The sequence below is a fragment of the Macaca fascicularis genome, chromosome 14, assembly GCF_037993035.2.
Source record: "Macaca fascicularis isolate 582-1 chromosome 14, T2T-MFA8v1.1".
NCBI classification, from domain to species: domain Eukaryota; kingdom Metazoa; phylum Chordata; class Mammalia; order Primates; family Cercopithecidae; genus Macaca; species Macaca fascicularis.
The window spans coordinates 1,020,691-1,038,196 of record NC_088388.1 but is presented as its reverse complement, the minus strand read 5'-3'; the positions used below and the strand labels follow the sequence as shown (position 1 = coordinate 1,038,196).

The 17,506-nt window shown below is 60.5% G+C and overlaps 1 protein-coding gene across 1 annotated transcript in view; it reads right to left on the bottom strand.

Moving 5' to 3' along the window:
• Window positions 1-7,539: 7,539 nt before the first annotated feature.
• The window catches only part of MUC2 (mucin 2, oligomeric mucus/gel-forming), a 35,552-nt gene continuing 25,585 nt past the window's right edge, over window positions 7,540-17,506 (bottom strand). Inside the window, exons 35-52 of the mRNA XM_074012786.1 lie at window positions 17,232-17,479; window positions 16,736-16,910; window positions 16,020-16,267; window positions 15,241-15,424; window positions 14,694-14,922; window positions 13,792-13,970; window positions 13,329-13,398; window positions 13,090-13,190; window positions 12,904-12,935; window positions 10,751-10,928; window positions 10,345-10,449; window positions 10,023-10,063; window positions 9,764-9,886; window positions 9,403-9,501; window positions 8,645-8,773; window positions 8,368-8,407; window positions 8,019-8,145; window positions 7,540-7,910 (exon numbers count right to left, since the gene is read on the bottom strand). Coding sequence (XP_073868887.1) covers window positions 7,691-7,910; window positions 8,019-8,145; window positions 8,368-8,407; window positions 8,645-8,773; window positions 9,403-9,501; window positions 9,764-9,886; window positions 10,023-10,063; window positions 10,345-10,449; window positions 10,751-10,928; window positions 12,904-12,935; window positions 13,090-13,190; window positions 13,329-13,398; window positions 13,792-13,970; window positions 14,694-14,922; window positions 15,241-15,424; window positions 16,020-16,267; window positions 16,736-16,910; window positions 17,232-17,479 — 2,528 coding nt within the window. The 3' untranslated portion in view covers window positions 7,540-7,690. The remainder of the gene's footprint in view (window positions 7,911-8,018; window positions 8,146-8,367; window positions 8,408-8,644; window positions 8,774-9,402; window positions 9,502-9,763; window positions 9,887-10,022; window positions 10,064-10,344; window positions 10,450-10,750; window positions 10,929-12,903; window positions 12,936-13,089; window positions 13,191-13,328; window positions 13,399-13,791; window positions 13,971-14,693; window positions 14,923-15,240; window positions 15,425-16,019; window positions 16,268-16,735; window positions 16,911-17,231; window positions 17,480-17,506) is intronic.

The window sequence follows — 17,506 nt, the reverse complement described above, 5'->3', positions numbered from 1 at the left end:
CTCAGGAGACAGCCCAGCAACTCAGGAGACAGCCCAGCCCAGCCCACTCAGGGGTACAGCCTGGCCCAGCACACTCAGGGGACAGCTCAGCCCACTCAGGGGGACAGCCTGGCCCAGCACACTCAGGGGACAGCTCAGCCCACTCAGGGGGACAGCCTGGCCCAGCACACTCAGGGGACAGCTCAGCCCCCTCAGGGGGACAGCCCAGCCCAGCACACTCAGGAGACAGCCCAGCACAGTCAGGGGACAGCCCAGCCAGCACACTCAGGGGGACAGCCCTCCTTCCTTGTAGATGTGGAGCACCCATCTGCCTCAAAGCATCATCGTAAGCACACGGGCTGTTCCAGCCATCCGCTTGCCTATCCCTGCACCAACGCCACGCTGTCTGAGAGGCAGGCGTCCCATGTGATTCTTCTCTGAAACTCGTTTAGCTCTGCTTGGCTCTCTGGCCTTCCACGTGGACTTTTGGACCAGCCAGCCAACTCCCACGAAAAACTCAACTGGGATCGTGAACAGCTGTTTGCAGAGAATCGACCTCAATCGACCTCGTTTTTCACTTTTTAAAATTAACCTCAGTTTTCAAAACTGACACTTTTCATTCATGAACATGACATACCTCTCCATCAGTCAAGTCTTCTTTTATGCCCTTTGCAATGTTGTAATGGCCTGGACACCTTCCATCTGACGTTTTCTACATAGGAATCTTTGTAGGTTTTGAGGCCACTTAATGAGGTATTTTTCTATTATATTTCAACTTGGTTTCTACTGGTGTAAACATATGCAATTGTTCTTCCTTCATCAACCTCGTCTCCAACAATATTACAGAGCCCTCTCATTAGTTCAAACACTAAAGTCAAAAATTCTCTTGGCTTTTACATCTTCGTTTTATTGTTGTTGTTGTTGTTTGTTTGTTTGTTTTTGAGACAGAATCTTGCTCTGACACCCAGGCTGGAGTGCAGTGGTGTGATCTCGGCTCACTGTAACCTCCGCCTCCCAGGTTCAAGCCATTCTCCTGCCTCAGTCTCCTGAGTACCTAGGATTACAAGTGTCCGCCACCATACTTGGGTAATTTTTATATTTTTAGTAGAGATGAGGTTTCACTGTGTTGGCCAGGCTGGTCTTGAACTCCCAACCTCAGGTGATCTGCCAGCCTCAGCCTCCCAAAGTGCGGGGAATACAGACATGAACCACTGCACCCCGCCAGCTGGCTTTTACATCTTGATAATCATATTATATGAAATAAGGGCCAGGTACACACCTGTAAGGGCTCACACCTGTAATCCCAGCACTTTGGGAATCCCCGTAAGGGCTCACACCTGTAATCCCAACACTTTGGGAATCCCTGTAAGGGCTCACACCTGTAATCCCAGCACTTTGAGAGGCTGAGGCAGGCGGATCACTTAAGCCCAGGCATTCAAGGCCAGTCTGGGCAACATAGCAAAACCCTGTCTCTACAAAAAATAAATAAAAATGAAACTAATCAGGATGGTTTTGTCTCCCAATGCTGGTCTTCATTTCTTCTTGTTCTTGTCTCACAGCCTTGGGGAAGCCTCCAGCACCCCCATAGAAGGAAGGCACAGCCGTGGCCAACATCTCCCGTGTCCCCTGGCTTCTGTGGGAGTGATTCCCAAGTCCCAGCAAGGGGTCTGATGTGTGCTGCAGTTTCTGGGCAGACATTCCTAAACAGGTTGAGACGGCGTCCTTCTTGTCGGGGCTTGCTTTTTTTATAAGAGAAAGTTGAGACACGCTGTCGACTCCCATCAGACACCTGTCTGCACCTGAGCTCCGTCCGTTGTTAAATCCTCCACGCGCCTCTGGCACCCTCTCCTGCCTGGTGGTGGTACTGCAGCCCCAGGGACCTAGCGTCTGAGCGGAGCCAGAACCTCCCAGGGGACTCAGACATGGGCACGACCCTCGGTCTCCCGTCCCCACACTGTGACCACGGAGGCGATAGCTGCTCCCGCAGCCTAGGCCCTAGAGTGACCGGGTGTGGAGGAGGGCACCAGTCACGCAGCCACAAACGGAGCACAAACCAGACAGAACCCTGTTGCCGTGAGCCACCAAGACTCGTGGCCAGGTGCAGTGGCTCACGCCTATAATCCCAGCATTTTGGGATGCCGAGGCAGGCAGATCATCTGAGGTCAGGAGTTGACACCAGCCTAGCCAACATGGTGAAATTTCATCTCTACTAAAAATACAAAATTAGCTGGGCATGGTGGCGCATGCCTGTAATCCCAGCTACTCAGGAGGCTGAGGCAGGAGAACTGCTTGAACTGGGGAGGCGGAGGTTGCAGTGAGCCGAGATCACACCACTGCACCCCAGCCCGGGTGGCAGAGCAAGAATCTGTCTCCAAAGAAAGAAAAAGAAAAAGAGCCTCTGCAGATATGATTAAATTGTGGACCTCACGAGATCAGCCTGGATTATCGGGTGGGCCCTAAATCCAACGACCAGTGTCCTTAGAAGGGATGCAAAGGGAGAAATACCCGGGAGAAGCCCCCACGGATACGGAGGCAGGGTGTGGGCAACGCAGCCACAAGCCAAGGAATGCCCAGAGCCACCTGCAGCTGGAAGGGCAGAAAGCATGCTCCCCTAGCCTGAGCGGCCGTGTGGCACTGCCACGCCTTCGCCTCAGACTCTGACCTCTGGAACTGTGGGATAGAGCTTTCCTGTGGCTTTCAGCCCCTGGTCTGTGGTTTGCTGGCACAGCCCGGAGCACCTGACAGCCAGGCGCATGGCTTGTTTCAGCCAAGGGAACAATAGCAAGTCTCACGTTGGGGGAAAGGAGGAGCGCGCGCTGGGCCTTCCGTCTGCTCCCAGAAACAGGGAGGCCGCTGTGGGAACAGCCAGCTTCTTCCAGAGAATGAGAGAACGTGGTCCCAACCCTTCCAGCTACTCCAAGGGGGTAGCGGGCTGCCCACCTGGCTGACTGGCTCCCTATCTCCTCTGCTGTGGGCTTAGCCCACTGTGGGGAGCCCAGGGAAACAGGCCAGGCAGCCCCTGCCCCAGGTCACCCCTAGGGAGACCCAGGAGGACCCAGCTGGGGGCATGAGCTATGTGAGGAAGAGGAGGCCGCTGGGGATAAAGTCAGGGGCTGCACAGTGACTGGACATGGTGGTAAGGGAGCCCCTGCGTCTCCCTGCCCCTCCATTGGCACCAACCCTACCTCCACCTGAAGGGGCAGCTCCTTCCCAGCCCACAACACCTGCACTGGAGTTTTGGACACAAGAGAACCCAAAATGAAGATCCTGAGTGGGCAGGAGGGGCGGGGCCTCTCCTAGGAAAGGGGTGGGGTCTTATCTGGGGAAGGGGCGGGGCCTCCTCTCAGAAAGGGGTGGGGCCTGCTCTGGGGAGGGGGCGGGCCTGTCTTAGGAAAGGGGTGGGGCCTGCTCTGGGAAGGGGCAGGGCTGTCTGGGGAAGGACTAGGGTCAGGGCTCATGCTCTCCTGAGCTTGCCGGGTAGCCTCTGCTTCAAAGGGCACAGCAGGGAAGAGCAGGCAGGGGCCCAGCCGCACCCGTGTCCACGCTGCATCACCAGGAGAAACCCCTCTTCACAGCTGCAAGCCGGGAGACAGATGAGGAAGTTGGAGGGACCCTGGCCACCTCTTCCTTACCAGATCTCTGACTGCAGTGCCCCCAACCCGCCCTGCCCATTTCCTGGCCTGTGCAGAGACTGCTGGGCCCAGTGGGCACAGCCAGGCAGATACATAGGTTTTGGGGGTGGGCCGGAAACAGATCATCCTCGAAATGACCCAGGGATGGCTCTGGGGGTCATGCTAACCGCTTCATGGAAGGGCCAGTTCTGAAGCCCCCAGAATCCCCACGTGGCTATGCCAGAGGCTCTGGGGTGGCCTCAGGGGCTCCATGGCAGGCCCAGGCCAACTGACCGCCCAGGAGGTCCCTAGGCCTAGACAGTGTGGGCTCCTGGGGCCACCAGAGGGGATGAGCAGGTCCTTTTGGGGGCTCTGCTGAGCCAAGCGGGGAAGTGGAAAGGCCCCAGACCTGAGCGGGTCCCAGGACCCTGGGTGGCGCTGATGAGCTGGGATGTCCCAACTGGCTTCGGACCCCACAGGGCTGCTGCTCAACTCCGGCCCTCAACCACTGCCTTCCCTGGGGTCAGATGGGAGGCAGCAGCTAGGGGAGGGCAGTGGCCTCAGCCCCCCGCCAGGAGCCAGGCTCAGTGGTTCATGCTTATAATCCTGGTACTTTGGGAGCCTGAGGTGGGAGGATCGCTTGAACCCAGGAAGGAGTTTGAGACCAGCCTGAGCAACATAGTGAGACCCTGTCTCTACAAAACAAACAAAACTATTCAAAAATCACGTGCATGTTACTTTAGTAAAACATAGGATTGTTTTGAAAGATAAGAACAAAAAGCAAGTTCTTAAAAATTAGCCAGTCATGGTGCCACATGCCTGTACAGCTACTTGGGAGGTAGGACAGCAGGGGATGGGACCCATTGCACCCGGGGACCTGTCACGCCCTGGGGACCCGTCGCGCCCTGGGGACCTGTCACGCCCTGGGAACCGGTTGCACCCTGGCTTTGGAAGTGCAGAGCCCAGCCCAGGTGTCTGCCCTCCTGAGGATTTTTACACATGTAAAGGGTGTGGCACAGCCTTGCGGTCTGGGGACAAATGTCCTCCCCTTTGACCTCAGAGGATGCTCGAGGTTGGATCACTGTGCTCAGGGGCCTTGGCCTCCCCGCACACACCTGCCTTTGACAGGAGACACCAGACTCCTCTCTGAACTACACAAGCACCTGCTCTGGCCCTAGCAGCCTCCGTGGGCTCCACCTAGAAGGCCGGGGGCGGCCGGGCGCGGTGGCTCAAGCCTGTAATCCCAGCACTTTGGGAGGCCGAGACGGGCAGATCACGAGGTCAGGAGATCGAGACCATCCTGACTAACACGGTGAAACCCTGTCTCTACTAAAAAATACAAAAAACTAGCCAGGCGAGGTGGCAGGCGCCTGTAGTCCCAGCTACTCGGGAGGCTGAGGCAGGAGAATGGCGTAAACCTGGGAGGCGGAGCTTGCAGTGAGCTGAGATTCGGCCACTGCACTCCAGCCTGGGCGACAGAGTGAGACTCCGTCTCAAAAAAAAAAAAAAAAAAAAAGAAGGCCGGGGGCTCAGCTCTCCAACACAAGTGGGCATTGTGCCCAGGGTCCACACCCAGTGCCCCCTGTCTGGCTGGGTCCACAGAGCCAACCAGAACTTCTGCAGGTTTGAAGGCATTGGCAGCTCTGCCTGGCAGCTCCCCAAAGCCCTGACGGGGCCACCAGGTCCTAGTTGCCTTTTGTCACTTTGCAGCAGGAGCTGACAGTGACCTGAGGACTAAGACCTTCTCCATTTTCCCAGTGTAGAGACCCAGGGTGAGGTGCAATTCACATACATACGGCACATGCAGACACGTGTGCACACAAGCAAATGCTCGCACACACACACCCACACCCTCTCCTCAGGGCCACCTGACCCTCGGGGCTACACACACACACACACACACACACACACACACCCTCTCCTCAGGGCCACCTGACCCTCAGGGCTACACACACATACACACACACACCCTCCCCAGGGCCACCTGACCCTCAGGGCTACACACACACACACACACTCACACACACACACCCTCTCCTCAGGGCCACCTGACCCTCAGGGCTACACACACATACACACACACACCCCCTCCCCAGGGCCACCTGACCCTCGGGGCTACACACACACACACACCCCCTCCCCAGGGCCACCTGACCCTCGGGGCTACACACACACACACACACACACACACACCCTCACCCTCTCCTCAGGGCCACCTGACCCTCAGGGCTACACACACACACACACACACACACACTCACACACACACACACACCCTCTCCTCAGGGCCACCTGACCCTCAGGGCTACACACACATACACACACACACCCCCTCCCCAGGGCCACCTGACCCTCGGGGCTACACACACACACACACACACACACACACACACCCCCTCACCCTCTCCTCAGGGCCACCTGACCCTCAGGGCTACACACACACACACACACACACACACACACACCCTCTCCTCAGGGCCACCTGACCCTCAGGGCTACACACACACACACACACACACCCTCCCCAGGGCCACCTGACCCTCGGGGCTACACACACACACACACACACACACACACACACACACACCCTCACCCTCTCCTCAGGGCCACCTGACCCTCAGGGCTACACACACACACACACACACACCCTCTCCTCAGGGCCACCTGACCCTCAGGGCTACACACACATACACACACACACCCCCTCCCCAGGGCCACCTGACCCTCGGGGCTACACACACACACACACACCCTCCCCAGGGCCACCTGACCCTCAGGGCTACACACACACACACACACACACACACACACACACCCCAGGGCCACCTGACCCTCGGGCTACACACACACACTCACACACACACACACACACCCTCCCCAGGGCCACCTGACCCTCAGGGCTACACACACACACACACACACACCCTCCCCAGGGCCACCTGACCCTCAGGGCTACACACACACACACACACACACCCTCCCCAGGGCCACCTGACCCTCGGGCTACACACACACACTCACACACACACACACACACACACCCTCCCCAGGGCCACCTGACCCTCAGGGCTACACACACACACACACACACACCCTCCCCAGGGCCACCTGACCCTCAGGGCTACACACACACACACACACACACACACACACACACCCCAGGGCCACCTGACCCTCGGGGCTACACACACACACACACACTCTCACACACACACCCTCCCCAGGGCCACCTGACCCTCAGGGCTACACACACACACACACACACACACCAGGGCCACCTGACCCTCAGGGCTACACACACACACACACCCTCCCCAGGGCCACCTGACCCTCGGGGTTACACACACACACACCCTCCCCAGGGCCACCTGACCCTCAGGGCTACACACACACACACACACACACACACACACACCCCAGGGCCACCTGACCCTCAGGGCTACACACACACACACACACACACACACACACACACCCCAGGGCCACCTGACCCTCAGGGCTACACACACACACACACACACACACACACACACACACACCAGGGCCACCTGACCCTCAGGGCTACACACATACACACACACACACACACACACACCCCAGGGCCACCTGACCCTCGGGGCTACACAAAGTCCCCACCAACCGTGGCAAGCCTGGGAAATGGCTGTGAAGGAACCCAGGGTTCTTCTCACAGATTCAGGGCTGGGGGGATTCCTACCAGGGAATCTGACCACGTTTCCACGGCCCCATGGGGGTTTTGCCCAGGGTGAGAACCGGGAGTGGAGGGCAGGCAGCCCCCACATGCCCCCTGCATTTGGTACGAGGGATGTGCCAACCACGTGGCGTGTGTGTGGTGTCCCCATGTCCTGTGTGGCCAGGCCTCCGCCATGCACAGCGGTCAAGCCACACCCCTGCAGCACCAACCGAAACCACACAGTGCGGCGTGTCTGCCTGAGTTTATTATTGGAAAGCAAAGACTGAACAAAGACTCAGACAATAAATATCTGAAGAGAGGAAGCCAAGCTTAGGAGGCCAGGAAGCTCAGAGGGTCCGGGGGAGGCAGAGCTGTGGAGGGCAGTGAAGGGTGGCTGTGCCCACCCAGTTCACCCACTCCCCAGATGCCTGGGGGAGCGCCGGGCCCGGCGGGAGGTGTCGGTGGGCAACTCGCAGATGGTGTCCTGGCACTGGCAGCTCTCGATGTGCGTGTAGGTGTGTGCCAGCGAGCCACCATTGGGGCAGCTCAGGACCACCTCACGCTGGCTGGTTTTCTCTTCTCTGCAGCAGGAGCACCCGTGGTCCAGGGACTGGGCCCTGGCCGAGTACCTGCGGGGAGGGCGGAGTGAGGGGCGACCTCCCAGGGCCAGCGCTGGCCTCTCACCTCTATGGGGTCCCCACCATCCCCTCCAGGCACACTCCCAGCCTGGAACTCACATGGCAAATGTCCCGCAGGACCCGGAGCAATGATTCATGAGGACGGTCTTGGTGCAGCCGGCGTACGAAACCTCCGTGATGACGGGGACGGTGGAGCAGGGCACCCTGGTCTCATTGCGAGGGATGCCTGGGGAGAGGGGGCAGCGGCTTGGGGCAGGGCCTCCACATCTTTGAGGGGAGAGGGAGGCTCTCCCTCGCTGCGTCCCTTCCCCAGGCTCAGCCTCAGCCCCCAGCCCTCACTGCCCGCCCGGAGGCCATTGTCCATCCTCCAGCCACCCCAGGCAGGGCTAAGGGCACCAGCCCTTGTGCCCCAACCCTGCCCACCCCCCAGGCTATGCCCTGTACTCACAGGTCTTGCAGCATCCATTGGGCATGAGTGTGATGGAGCCCTGGAGGGAAAGGAGAATGAGCCCGGGACCCCCGGACATTCCTGGGGATGAGAGCACCTTCCTCCCATGCCACGGGCGGGAGTAGCTGCTGCAGAAAGCCCCAAGCAAAGCCTCCTGTGGCAGCTCAGACCAGGCCCGAGGCCACTGTCACAGCACTGGGGCCCCAGACCCTCAGAACACCAGGCGCCCCCACTCCCGGCTGAGCACCCACAGCCAGGCCCCAGGTGGCCCACTCACCGGGACACAAATGCTGGCATCAAAGTTGGGGCAGGTGATGTTGGAGATGGACGAGATGAGCTGGTTGTGGATCTTCACGCAGCTGAAGAATGTGCAGTTGTTCTTGGGGTCGCTCTTGAAGTCCCCAGGCTGTGGGGCAGGGAGCTTTGGTGAGGGAGGGCAGCAGGCCCAGCCCAGCCCAGCCAGGAAGACACCCTGGAGACACCTGGCTGGGGAGGCTTCCTGGCAAGGCCCTGGGCCACAGGACAAGCGACACGGGTGGGACCCCACATCAGGCACCAGTCTGGAGCCCACACAACCCTCAAAGATCTGTCTGTGTTGTAACTCTAAATCTATGAACGTGACCTGCCTTGGAAAAGGGATCTTTGAAGGTATCATTAAATGAAACATCCTAAGATGAGATCATCCTGCTGGGGGGGCCCTAAATTCTTACAAGGGAGAGGAGAGACAGACACAGGGAAGGAAACCTCATGGCCACAGCCAAGGGCACCTGGAGGAACCAGAGGCTGGGAAAGGTCCTTGCCTAGAGCCTCTGAGGGAGCACAGCCCTGAGGCCCTTTGCTCTGGGATTTCTGGGCCCCAGAACCAGGAGAATCCCTTTCTGCCCTGAAGACGCCTGCTCATTTGTCATGGCAGCCCTAGGACGCCCATCACAGCTGCGTCCAGGACTGGGAGGACTCAGCTGGAGGATCCTGGGTGGCCTGTGCCTTGCCCTGGGCTCAAGCAACCCCGGCCACGCCAGGGCCAGCAGCACACACCTTCAGGATGACGTGCTGGTTGTCAGGCTGCTTGAGGATACAGTGCGTCTGTTCACACTTCTTGCAGCATTCCCCGGGGGCCTCCACGAGTTCAAAGCCCTGCGCACACAGACACGCCACTGCAGCTGAACTCCCAGGCTGTACCCCACACCACACAAAGCCTGCAGGACTGCCGACAACCCCCACCTGGAGGAGGCCCCAAGCTGGGCAGGTGTCAGGACGGAGAGGTGGGAACAGGGAGAGGTTGGCATTGAAAGGAGGAAAGAAAGTGTCACGACACAGACATGGGCCCGGGTACTTGTCTGGGAGGAGGGAAAAGGGCAGGCTGAGGTGGGGAACCAGGGCTGGGGCGGCCGCTTACTGGGCTGCAGGAGGTGCTGCAGGGCACATGGGTGCAGGTGATGGTGTTGAGCAGGGTGCTGTTGTCCACCTTGTCCGTGCACACGCAGTCCTGGCACTTGGAGGAATAAACTGGAGAACCGGGCTTCGGGCATAGGGAGAGACGTGAGGCAGTGGCTTCTCCAGCACCCCAGCCAGCCCAAGAGCCTGCCAGGACCCCACACTGCAGCCAACCTCCTCCCCTCCTCCCCTCCTCCCCCCTCACCCAGCCCAGGGCTCACCTGGTACTCAGCATTCTCGTGAACGCACACCCCCTTGGACTCTTGGGAGAAAGAACGGAGAACGCCGTTCGTTGGAGACTGCCCCGGGATGGCCACCTGGCCAGACCCCCACTTCCAGTGCACACCCAGTGGGTGCTCAAGGCTGGAGTGGGTGCATCAACCAAGCATGCAGCCATCTGTGTCCCCAGAATCTGAGGCCCCTAGGAGAAAGCCCATCCCCCACAGCCACCCCACCCCGGGCGGCAGCCTCCCCCCTGCCCGCCCACCAGCCCCCCACCCCGGGCGGCAGCCTCCCCCTGCCCCGCCCACCAGCCCTGCTTACCACACCAGTAGAAGGGGCAGCACCTGCCAGGCACCATCTTGCTCTTCGCTTCAAATCCCAGCGGGCACTCGGGGGGCTTCTCTTTGCACAGGCTGGTGTTGCACTCTGAAGACAGGGTGGGCATGCGGCCATGAGGGTGGCTCCTCACAGGCAAAGCCCCCGGGGCCACTGCACATGGTCAGGCCCCTAGCACCACCAAGGGTCCCCTCCCCACCCAGGTCAGGCCCTGCAGCAGGGATGCCTGGACTGTGCCCAGTGGCCCCCTCCCAAGCCCTCTCAAGGGGCACATCGGAGGCCCCCAAGCCAGCTGTTTCCCCACTTGCCACAGAGGGGACAGCAGGCAGCCCGGCCTACGGGGATGTGTGCACCTCCGAGAGGTGGTGCGGGCCCCAGGGGATGGCCTTACTGCAGACGGTAATGTTGCAGCAGGTGTCGGCAGGGTTGACCTCCGTGGCGAGGTAGGTGCCGTCTTCCACACAGTGGGTAACAGGCTTCTGGCTGCACCTCTTGGTCTGGCAGACGATGCCACTTCCACCCTCCAGGCAGACACAGTTCTTGCAGTCGAACTCAAAGTGCTCCCCAAACTGCAGGGAAAGAGGGGTGAGTAGAAAGGACAGGAAGTGCCAGGCAGGCCCCGCCGCACCACAGCCCTGGAGCTGCAGCTGTGGTCAGTGGGGAGAAACAGCTGCCCTGAACAGAGTGCTGAGGGATCCTGGGGGAAAACCGCGTCCCTCCTCACGTCAACCTGAGCACACCAGGCAGGTTCTGGGATAGGACAGTTGCTGCCCATTCACTGATACCACAAGACCATGACCTGCTCACCAGCATCTGCCAGCAGGAGCTTGGCACGTGGTAGATGCTCCACTCAGGCCTCTCAGGTTTGTGCAGAATTTAGCTAAGGAATCAGCCACATGGATGCTACCACAGGTAAGAGGCACAGGCAGCACAGAAGCGGCCAAGATGTCGTGTCAGAGCTTCTAGACAGAGTATCATATGACCAATGGGTGGTAAATGGAGGGAGAGAGAATGGATGGATAAATAGGTGGATGGTGGGTGGATGGATGGATGGATGGTGGATGGGTGGATAGATGGGTGGGCAGATGGTAGATGGATGGTGGATGGATGGATGGATGGATGGATGGATGGATGGATGGATGGTGGATGGTTGGGTGGGTGGTCGGATGGTAGACGGATGGTGGATGGATGGATGGGTGGGTGGATGGGTGGATGGGTGGGTGGATGGATGGATGGATGGGTGGGTGGGTGGATGGATGGATGGGTGGGTGGGTGGGTGGGTGGGTGGATCGATGGGTGGGTGGGTGGGTGGGTGGGTGGATCGATGGGTGGGTGGATGGGTGGGTGGGCAGATGGTAGATGGATGGTGGATGGATGGATGGATGGATGGATGGATGGATGGATGGTGGATGGTTGGGTGGGTGGTTGGATGGTAGACGGATGGTGGATGGATGGGCGGGTGGGTGGATGGGTGGGTGGGTGGGTGGGTGGATGAATGGGTGGGTGGATGGATGGATGGGTGGGTGGGTGGGTGGATGGATGGATGGGTGCATGGTAGATGGATGGATGGATGGATGGATGGATGGATGGTGGATGGTTGGGTGGGTGGTTGGATGGTAGATGGATGGTGGATGGATGGGCGGGTGGGTGGATGGGTGGGTGGGTGGGTGGGTGGATGAATGGGTGGGTGGATGGATGGATGGGTGGGTGGGTGGGTGGATGGATGGATGGGTGCATGGTAGATGGATGGTGAATGGATGGGTGGATAGGTGGATGGATGGGTACATGAGTGGGTAGGTGGATGAATGGCTGGGTGGGTGGGTGGATGGATGGGTGGATGAGTGGGTAGGTGGGTGGGTGGATGGATGGATGCATGGATGGTGGGTGGGTGGATGGATGGATGGATGGATGGATGGGTGGGTGGATGGGTGGGTGGGTGGATGGATGGATGGATGGGTGGATGGGTGGGTGGATGGATGGATGGGTGAGTGAATGGATAGATGGGTGGGTGGATGGTTGGATGGATGGTTGGATGGATGGATGGTGGATGGTAGATGGATGGTGGATGGTAGATAGATGGTGGGTGGATGGATGGATGGATGGATGGTGGATGGATGGGTGGATGGATGGATGGATGGATGGCCAGGTGGGTGGAAGGATGAAAGGACAGATAGATGAATGGAGGGACAGAAGGATGGTTGGGTGGGTGGCTGACTGGCTGGGTGGGTAGATGGATGGATGGATGGGTGGGTGGATGTGTAGGTAGATGAGTGGGTGGGTGGGTGCACAGATGAGTGGGTGATGACTAGGTAGGTGGAAGGATGGATGGAGGGGTAGGTGAGTGGGTAGATGGGTACATAGGCAGATGAGTGGGTGGCTGGAAGGATAGGTGGGTGAGTGGGTGATGTCCCTGCCAACTCAGCCATCCAGAACTTAGATCACCTCATTCCTCAATCTTTGAGGCTTTACGTTTTCATGTCCATCCCTCACTCCCCAGAATTTAGAATTTGTGGGAGAATCCCCCAGCACCAAGGTGGGGCCTACCTCTCTGGGCACATTGTCAGGTCCCACGCAGCCTAGGAAGAGGGAAGAAACAAGTTGTGTTAGCAGAGTCCTTGTGCAGCAGGGAGCAGGGGTCGGGGGTGGTCAGCCTCCTGGTCCCAGCCTCTGTGGACACCCAGGAGGCGGCGGGAGGGAGGCAGCAGGGGACAGTGTGAGTGGGTGGCCTACCGCAGGTCTTCACGCAGACATCAAAGCCAGGGGCGTAGTTCATGGTGCCCTCAGGACAGAAGCAACCTTCCACCAGGACTGTGTTGTTCTGCTGGGAGGAGCTGGGGGCGGGAGGGCATCGTCAGACAGGTGGGGTGGGGCTGGGGAGCTGGCAGGCGGGACTGCTATGCCCAGATGATGCCACCCTCCGCACTGCAGAGGGCAAGCCCACGGTCCTGGTGGACCCTCAAGCAACATACCTGGATTTGCACGTGGGCTCTTCTGCAGGGCCACAGGCCTGGTACTCCCTGTGAGACGGGCACTCCACCACTGCAGGACAGGGGCAGGGGTCAGAGGGTTGCCTCATGTCAGGCGGAGGAGCCTGGACCCCCTTGAGTGACAGCTGCCTAGTGCCCCACACACAGAGGAGGGTGGCCAGCTGTCTGGGGCATCAGCCTCTGCCCTCACGGTTGTCCCGAGCCAGGTGGTGGGCACCCAGTTGCGTTTAGTGACACTGGCAGAACCCCCAGCACCTCAGTTCCTCCAGCTCAGCCTTTCCCCACCCCATGGCCCTAGCCCTGGTCTCACACCCACCATCTCTGCATCCCTGGCCACAGCCCACCTTGGTCTAGCTTCAGGCTGGGCACAGCACCCGGCAGAGCCTAGAGACCACATCTGGCCTGCAGGTCCCCAGCTCCAGGGCAGGGGCAGATGGACACTTACAGCAGGCCCCATGCGTGTGGTTCCGCCAGTCGAGGCAGACGCCCTGCTGGGCGCAGAGGGCTGCGTAGGCCTGCAGACTGGCACACTCCAGGCTTGAGCCCGGCACAAAGCAGCTGTCGAATACGCAGGCGTCGTAGTAGTGCTGTGGGGGCACCAGCGCATGGCACTGGGCAAACAGGCTGCGCAGGGAGAGGCACAGGTCACACTCAGGTGGCAGCTGCCTCTCCCCCACTCCCTACCCCAGCATCTCTGCCCGGACTGTCCTCCTGGAGTCCGGCACCCACCAGAGAGGCGTCTGTGGCCGACAGAGGGTCAAGGGACAGGCCAGCCGGGGGACGGGTCAGGGACAGACCAAGGGATGGGCGAGCAAGGTGGCTCTGCAGCCCGGCTCCCAGATAGAAGCCACGTCTACGTGGTCATCAGCTTCAGGACCCCCTCCAACAACCCTGACAGATGGACACCCCAGCCTGTACTTGGCCCCTATACTTCCAGGGACGGGGTGCTGAACCCCATGGCTGCCAGCATTAGAAGCACCCCCCTCTGTCCAAGCCCAAATCTGCCTCCCAATATCAGCCCTGAGCTCTGTCCTGGGTTGACTGGTCTACTCTGAGTCTCACACTCGGCCAGCCCTGACCTTCCCAGGAGCCGGGAGAGATTATGGAGTTCAATAAAGGCACAGGCATGCCAGACATGGCAGCTTAGCCCTGTGGAACCCAACGACCCAGGTCCTGGACACCACGGCGACCTAGCTCCTGGCCCTGGTTCCGTGGCCTCCTGCCTTCCCAGCCCCAGTGCCAGGCCCCATGCACTGCTTCCTTCCTCTTTGCAAGAGCTGGGGGTTGGGGCACAGAGGCCCTCAGCTTTTTGGTATCACGGCCGCAGGCAGGCCCAGGCAGGGTCACCTGTCCTTGATGAGCTGGCAGAGGGGAGATGGGGTGCAGCCCTTGTGTGGGGTCGTTTTGTTGCCCCCGGGCACAGTGACGGGCGGGCGCTTGGTCGTGGAGCTGCTGTGGGGGCAGTGTGGCTTGGAGGGGTCGTTCACTATCCACTGGTCGGCCGCAGCCTCACAGTTGGAGACGATCTCCCCAGTGGGCAGAATGCAGTCGTCAGAGGTGGTGTTGGTGCAGGTGCCTGTATCAGTGAGAGAGGCCATGTTGCAGACAGGGCAAGCCCTGCCCTTCTCCAGCCCAGATGCCCAGGACCGGCCAGCCGGGGTCAAGGGCAGAGACCAGGCCCCTTCCTGTTGGCTCCTTACAGGGACTGAACCCGGGTGATGGTCACAGCACCCCCAAGCAGAGAGGCAAGAGGCCCACAGCAGGCCCGTGGGTGTTTACACACAGCCTCAGCCTCAGCCTGGTCCAGCCGCCCGCCCTGGGGCAGGACAGGGGGGTAATGGGAGCCGTGGGAGCCTTGGGGGGCCTCGGGAGCCATGGGGGCCACGGAACTCACCGCACTGGCCCTTGGTGTTGTTGCCGAACCGGTGGTAGGGTAGCCTGACAGAGAAGGACAGGCCATTATAGGAGACGAGGACGCCCAGCTCGGGGATGTCCACCACGTAGTTGATGCCAGACTTGGACACCTCCAGCCCGTACTTCTTGTAGGGCACTGCCACCGCCTGCCTGTTCACCTGTACCTGCAGCCGACACACCGCGGAGCTGCCTCAGTCCTCTCCTTGGGAGAGCTCTAGGGCTGCCCCACCCCGCCTGTTCTCCGACCTACACATGCAGGGAGAGGGCACTGCCTACCCCCCTTTTCTGCCCCCTTTCTTGCTCCTACTCCGCTGCTGCTAACCAGACCCCGGTCCCATGGGTGAGCCAGTGAAGGAGCTCTCCTGGGAGCACCTGGGGACTGTGGAATCCCGCGCAGGCTCCCAGGGCCTCCTGAGCCTCAGAACCAATAATTCCTTTGCAACTAGGGGCGTCTCAGTCAAGGGTGTGCAGAGCCCTGTCCCTGACTCTGTCCTCAGGAGGCAGCTTCTGCTGTAGAGACTGTGCCCAGTGTGGCATGCGTGCCAGGGCTTGAGGGGCCCAGGATGCACCTGGAGGGCAGAGCTGATGGGTCCTGGAGCCGGGCGCCCACCCCATCCCACCTTCCAGCCTGGCTCTGGGAGAGGCTGTGCCTGGGCACCCCCGCAGCCCAGTCCTCTGGTCCCTGGGGAACCGGGGTGCATTGGGGCCCATGTCAGCGCCCACCTCCGTGCCAGCCTCCCGCGGCCACGCTGTGCCTACCTGAACCTCCATAGGCATCATGTGCACGGTCTTGATCAGCACCTCCTGGGTCTCATGGCGCACGATGAGGGTGCGGGGGCAGGACACCTTGTCGTTGGGGTCACAGTGGTAGTTATCGATGTAAACTCCGAAGTTGTCCACGGACGGGCTGATCTCCTCCACCAGCACGTAGGTGCAGTTGCCCTGGTAGCTGTAGTACAGTCCATCGAAGGTGACATAGTGCGGGTCCCCCCAGCCCGTGCAGTAGCCTGCGAGGGAGCCAGAGTGAGTCGTGCCGCCTGTGCCCCTCAGCCGGGGTCGGGTGCAAGAGCTGGACCGGGGCGCAGTCAGGAAGAGCCAGCAGGAAGCTGGGGCCTGAAAACCCTGCTCCCGTGCGTGGGCTCGGGGACGTCTGAGCTGCACTGGCCCTGGCGCACCCACAGCAGCCCATTCTGCAGGACGGACCAGGGTTCAAACCTCAACTCAGCCCCCTCTCGCCTCAGAAGCACCCTTGTCCCAGGGAGGAGCCCTAACTCCATCAGGCAAGCCCTCCACCTGCCCAGACCCTTCCCGCCAATGAGGCAAAAGCAGGGCTGAGGAGACCCTCAGAAGTCACCCAGCCTCAGTGAACATTGCAGTGGGGTCTGTGCCCAAGGAGCCTCAACCCTTCTGCCCTGCAGCCCCCACCCACGGAGAGGGCAGGAGATGCGGGGAAGGCCTGGGGACCCCGGACTCACAGTCGCACTCCCAATGCCAGCAGCAGCCGTCAGGGTCGCTGACGCGCACGGGGGTGAGGCCGTTGGAGCAGGTGGGCATGGGCGGCGGCTCACACTCCACCCTCACGATCTCCACTGTGTTGTTGTACTTGCACGTGGCCATGAAGCAGTCGCACAGCCACCAGGTCTCGTTCTCCTGGGGGCAGGAGGCAAGGGGTGGTCAGTGGGACCGGCACAGGACGGGGTGGTCTGTGCTCGGGAGGGGCGGGTGCCGAGCCAGGAGGCTGGAGGCTGAGGTGGCTTCCAAGGACCTCACTGCAGCCAGCCACCTTGCCAGGCACGGCGGGGCACGGCAGGGCACGGTGAAAAGGTGGAGGGCTTGGCAGACCCCGCACCCAAGGGGCTACAGGAGGCCTTGGCCCTCAGACGACCAGCAGGAAGTGGTGCCTGGGGCCTTGGGTGCCCGGACATGCCGCGCTCAGTGCCGTGGGGACAAAGCCACCTGCAGCCCACTGACCTGTCTGGGAGGATCAAAGTCTGGGCACGCAGGGGGCTTGGTGGTGCTGGGCGTTGGCTTGGAGGGCGTGGGCGATGGCTTGGAAGACGTGGGTGTCGACTTGGAAGACGTGGGTGTCGACTTGGAGGGCGTGGGTGTTGGGGAGGGCGTGGATGGGCAGGACCAGTTATAGAACTCCAAGGTACAGCTCAGTGAGCAGTTCACGAAATAGCAGGTGTCTCCGTGTGTGCCGTTGTACACCACCTCACCTGCGAAGGGAGACAGACCCATGACCA